The sequence below is a fragment of the Colobus angolensis genome, unplaced genomic scaffold (genome assembly GCF_000951035.1).
Source record: "Colobus angolensis palliatus isolate OR3802 unplaced genomic scaffold, Cang.pa_1.0 Scaffold1, whole genome shotgun sequence".
Lineage (NCBI taxonomy): Eukaryota > Metazoa > Chordata > Mammalia > Primates > Cercopithecidae > Colobus > Colobus angolensis.
In genome coordinates, this window is record NW_012110918.1 from 12,319,203 (window position 1) to 12,324,908 (window position 5,706).

General features: G+C 44.3%; 1 protein-coding gene across 1 annotated transcript in view; it reads right to left on the reverse strand.

Moving 5' to 3' along the window:
- PRPSAP1 (phosphoribosyl pyrophosphate synthetase-associated protein 1) overlaps positions 1–5,706 on the reverse strand; it is a 41,198-nt gene that overhangs the window by 18,027 nt on the left and 17,465 nt on the right. The window contains exons 2-5 of the mRNA XM_011949868.1: positions 4,938–5,110; positions 2,894–3,009; positions 2,393–2,448; positions 1,058–1,203 (exon numbers count right to left, since the gene is read on the reverse strand). Coding sequence (XP_011805258.1) covers positions 1,058–1,203; positions 2,393–2,448; positions 2,894–3,009; positions 4,938–5,091 — 472 coding nt within the window. The 5' untranslated portion in view covers positions 5,092–5,110. The remainder of the gene's footprint in view (positions 1–1,057; positions 1,204–2,392; positions 2,449–2,893; positions 3,010–4,937; positions 5,111–5,706) is intronic.

The window sequence follows — 5,706 nt, forward strand, 5'->3', positions numbered from 1 at the left end:
CCGCCACCTCGCCCAGCTAGTTTTTTGTATTTTTTAGTAGAGACGGGGTTTCACAGTGTTAGCCAGGATGGTCTCGATCTCCTGACCCCGTGATCCGCCCGTCTCGGCCTCCCAAAGTGCTGGGATTACAGGCTTGAGCCACCGCGCCCGGCCACAACTTTTTTACTAAAGCAAAAATTATCAAATACTGTCTGAATGCTGAGTGCTACGCAGAACTGTCCATACACAGCCTACAAATGCGTACAACACAACTCCCTTTTACAAAAGAGGAAATTGGGCCTGGCATGGTGGCTCACATCCATAATCTTATGTAATCTTGGCATTTTGGGAGGTCACGACAGCAGGACTGTTTGAGCACAGAAGTTCCAAACCAGCCTGGGTAATGTAGGGAGACCCCGTCTCTATTAAAAAAAAAAAGAAAAGAAAACTATCCAGGCATGGTAGTGTACCCCTAGACTCCCGGCTACCCAGGAGGTGGAGGTGGGAGAATCACTTGCGCCCAGGAGGTCGAGGCTGCAGTGAGCCATGACTGTGCCACTGTACTCCAGGCTGAGCAACAGAGTCAGATCCTTTCTCAAAAAATAAAAAAGGCGGAGGATAGCAAATACCATTCCATTACTTAAAAACAACAAGACAGCATATATCTACATAGTTAATAACTCCTAGTCATTCATACTACTTAAAACTTTCTTCAGGGCCAGGCGCAGTGGATCATGCCTGTAATTCCACCACTCTGGAGGCCGAGGCGAGCAGATCATGAGGTCTGGAGTTTGAGAACAGCCTGGCCAACATGGTGAAACCCTGTCTCTACTAAAAATACATTTCTAGCTGGGTGTGGTGGCACACACCTGTAATCCCAGCCACTCAGGAGGCTGAGGCAGGAGAATTGCTTGAACCTAGGAGGCAGAGGTTGCAGTGAGCCAAGATCACGCCACCGCACTCCAGCCTGGGCGACAGAGTGAGACTCTGTCTCAAAAACAAAACAAAACAACAACAACAAAAACAAAAAAACTTTCTTCAGTTTACAACTAAAATAAAAACACAGAGCTCATCTTACACGGCAACTCCAGGCCTGGGTGCACAGTCGCATTTTTGACCATAGGTGGGGAGTGACGACCATCGTCCATGTCCAGTTCCGTGCACTGAGCTTCCCCGTGGATGACAGCCAAACCCAGACGCAGTCTCTCCGCATAGGACTGGGCCCTAGAAGGACAAAGGGAAATCGTGAAACTGACAGGAAGAAATTCCACACATCACTACTGCATCATTTTTTAACCATAAAATGAAAATATTTAGCATTTCAGGGACATACAAAGGCATTACTTATATATATGAGAATGTGAGGCCCAGGTCAGAATGTAAATGCCTCAAAGGGCACATGAGTTACCGTCTGGGATTGTATCTGATTCTACACATTTTTTTTTTTTTTGAGACAAGGTCTCACTGTCACCTAGGCTGGAGTGCAGTGGCGTCAACATGGCTCACTGCAGCCTCAACCTCCTGGGGCTCAGGTGATCCTCCCAGCTCAACCTCCCAAGTAGCTGGTACCACAGGCATATGTTACCACAACTGGCTAATTTCTGTATTTTTGTAGAGACAGGGTCTCACTATGTTACCCAGGCCGGTCTTGAACCCCTGGGCTCAAGCGATCTCCCGCTTTGGCCTCCCAAAATGCTGGAATTACAGGCGTAAGCCACCCCGCCCAGCCCTGATTCTAGATAATTTTGATTCTATCCTTTGTCCAATATTCTTAATAGTCATCTTCAGAAGAAAGAACAACGTTAAAAACCTTTGCCTGGGCCGGGCACAGTGGCTCACGCCTGTAATCCCAGCACTTTGAGAGACCAAGATCACTTGAGGTCAGGAGTTCAAGACTAGTCTGGTGAACATGGTGAAACCCCGTCTCTAATAAAAATACAAAAAATGAGTCAGGAGTGGTGGCAGGTGCCTGTAATCCCAGCTACTGGGGAGGCTGAGGCAGGAGACGTGCTTGAACCCAGGAGACGGAGGTTGCAGTGAGCCGAGATCAGGCCATTGCACTCCAGCCTGGGTGACAGAATGAGACTCCGTCTCAAAACAAAACAAAACAAAAAACAAAACAAAAAAACTATTCGCTGAAAAATGCTCATAGCCTCCCTGATTTCCTTTCTCTGGGAACTTGAAGGAACTTTGTTTCCCAAGAGGAAAGCTGAGCAACTCAGCAATCATGTGTGTTGTCTGGAGGCTGGAGATAAAGCTGTGTGTGGCATGGGACATGGCAACGAGGGAGGGGTTAACATGAGAGCCAATGGGTTTTCACAGGCCTCGAGTGACAGCCTCTGGATTCCAAAGCAGCTCATTCTGACTTTGGGAGCGCTCAGGAGGGATCAAGACCCGTATCTAGCTTACTTACCTCTTTGCAGCATCAGGAGACTTAGCTACAATGACTGCATTTCTGTAATTTGGAATCTAGATTTGAAGGAAAAATAGAAAATACTGAAAAGTTATCAGAAAATAACACCTGGATGCTGGTATTTAAGTTCTTATAACAATGATCCAAACTAGTCATCAAATATGCTGGAATTTTAGCAACAAGTTTTAGATTTTTCAATATCAATTAACATCATTGCAAAAAGCACTCCATCAAGAATTTTTAAAAAGTAATTCGTATTAAAACCTTCATTCTAGAAAACATAAGCGAATTGCTAAAGACACGTAGGAAAAAAACCCATCTTTAGTGTCTTTTAAAGCGATGATCCTCCACGACTACAGCTGACCCTGTCTGCTGCCTCGGGCATTGCGACTTCAGGGAGAGCTCATTTGCTGCACCTTTCCATATCAAAATCTGATACCAGAGAAAAACTAAGTAAGATCTCTTTTGAGGACAATGGGGTGTTTGCTGGTGGTTCCTCACTTCTTCCTGGATATACTGAAGCAGGAAAGGTGAGGCTCTAAGGTTGTCCACGGGAAAGCTGAAAAAGCCTTGTATTTCCTTTTGATGAAGATCCATAGTGATAATGTGAGTTAAACCTGAAATTTTAAAACAAAAAATTACAACGTTCACCCCTACAGGTTAATGGCTACAGTGGACCTAAACTAGATGCTCAACTCCTGCTTCCTACCAGCAGACTGAAGACAGGGGGTGCTGTGATTAAGCACTGCAATCACAGGCTTGATTGTTAATCTTAATAAAGCCTTAATGTGGAGAAGACTACAACCTTCCCATGTAGAGAAGGCTACAACCTTCCACATAGACAAAGAACTAAAGCTGAGAAAGTGGGAATTATTGACTATTAGCTTGGTCCAGAAAATTGAGAAAAGAATAATGTGGCAGAAGCAAAACTATGAATATGGAATTAATACCAAAGAGATGTAAAAAACACTAAGGCCTTTATTAAAGAATCTTGAAAGAAAGGATGAAGAACTGCAGCGAAGGCAAAAAGTAGTAAGAACACAAAAGCAAAGTAATATACATATTAGAAGAAAAGAAACTCATGTAACACAAAGATATTGAAGTTTAGAATAATTTCTGTATGTAATAAAGAATGTTTCAAGTACTCTTATAGAAAAACAGTGAAGAGATACTCTTATAATCAAGAGTACTGAAGAGGAAAAGGTACATATATAAACACATTGCAAATGGTCAAAGGTCACAGCAAAACTTCCAGAGCACAGAACCAGTATTACTTGTTCTTTCCAGAAATATTATACTTTTTTGGACAGAATGAAATTCACATACAGTTGACCATCTGGATCTACGGGTTCCACGTGTGGATTCAACCAAACACAGACTGAAAATGTAGTTAGGTCTACAATGGTCGTGTCTATACTGAGCAGGCATGAAATTTTTTTCTCGTCATTATTCCCTAAACAAAACAGCATAACAACAATTCACATAGTATTTATACGGTATTTGGTACTTATAAATAATCTCCAGATGATTGTGTTGGTTATATGCAAATACTATGGCTTTTTTTTTTTTTTTTTTTTTTGAGACGGAGTCTCGCTCTGTCGCCTGGGCTGGAGTGCAGTGGCCGGATCTCAGCTCACTGCAAGCTCCGCCTCCTGGGTTTCCGCCATTCTCCTGCCTCAGCCTCCTGAGTAGCTGGGACTACAGGCGCCCACCACCTCGCCCGGCTAGTTTTATTTGTATTTTTTAGTAGAGACGGGGTTTCACCGTGTTAGCCAGGATGGTCTCGATCTCCTGACCTCGTGATCCGCCCGTCTCGGCCTCCCAAAGTGCTGGGATTACAGGCTTGAGCCACCGTGCCCAGCCTACTATGGCATTTTATATGAAAGACTTGAGTATCTTTGGTTTCGGTATCTGCTGAGGAGCGGGGGAAGGGGAGATGGGTTTCTGGAACCAATCCCACAAGGATATCGAGGGAGGACCATACATTTCATTCTGAGGACACAAATACATGTTAAAGTTTTAGAATAGACATCAGATGAATAGAAACCCAAATGTAAAATACTACATTGATTTACAGATCAGAAAGTGTGCCCCCGCTACATAAGGAGAATAAAGCAATGAAAATGAGCTGCCATGTAGAAAGGCAAAGGTGGGGGAGAGGCAGTAAAAGAAAATCCAGCTTGAATACTATGAACAAAAATGGAATTTAGCTAACAAAGCAGGTACAGAAATCCAGACCTGAAGATCAAAAGATCACATAAGAATGCCAAGACTGCCAGCTAAGAATTTAACGATGACAAGATGAAATAGAAGATACGTGACAGATGACAGAGAAGAGAAGACATTAAAGCAATGGTATTCTACAGTAAGACGAAGTGAATAAGGGAAAAAACAGGATTTCTAACCAAGCTCACATATCCTTAGCCAAAACTGTGCAAAACAACACTCAGATCCCAAATTGGGTATCTGAGGTATGAACTAAGCCCGACTAGGAAAGAGCCCTAAAGGATCATGCTGGAACCCCAGGGCCCCGGCGCACACTCACCTGCTTTTGCCAGCATGGATGCTAGCAGCTTGCACACAATGGAACCTCTCTTCCTCATCTTGCTCTGCTTGCTGTAGGGGAAGTAGGGGATGACCCCAATAATATTCCTGGCACAGGCAGTCTTCAGTGCGTAAGCCATGATGAGCAACTCCATCACAGCTGTATTCACATCTCTGAAACAGTCCAAATTTGTATTTGGGGATTAACTCCATTTATTAACCCTTAGAAAAGATCTTGACTTTGTCAACTTAACATGGGCAGCCAGACGGGTGTTGTGGGAATTTTACCATCACACTAGCTTACAATGGCACCTCATGAAGGCAGGGGAAGCTTTCCAACTTTTTGTAGCTGAGTAAGCCCCAGTTTTCATCTGAGGTTACTCCTATTCACAGCACAGTTAACCCACTCTCACATTTGCCTGGGTCTCTCCTGTGTCATATCCAGTTACTGCAGTGGCATCTGAAGCAACTGCTGATGACCAGTTACCCAATACCTGCTGGCAGCCTCCCAGGGATTTGGGCTTAGGCCAGCATGAACACCAAGAACCCACCTGCCCTTCCATTTAGCGGCCATTAACAGAAAGACTTGGTCTTTCTTCTCATTGGGTGTGGTGAGGTCTTGGAACATTTTTTTTTCTTTTTTTGAGACGGAGTCTCACTCTGTCGCCCAGGCTGGAAGTCGCCCAGGCTGGAGTGCAGTGGCATGATCTCAGCTCACTGCAACCTCTGCCTCCCAGGTTCAAGCAATTCTCCTGTCTCAGCCTCCCGAG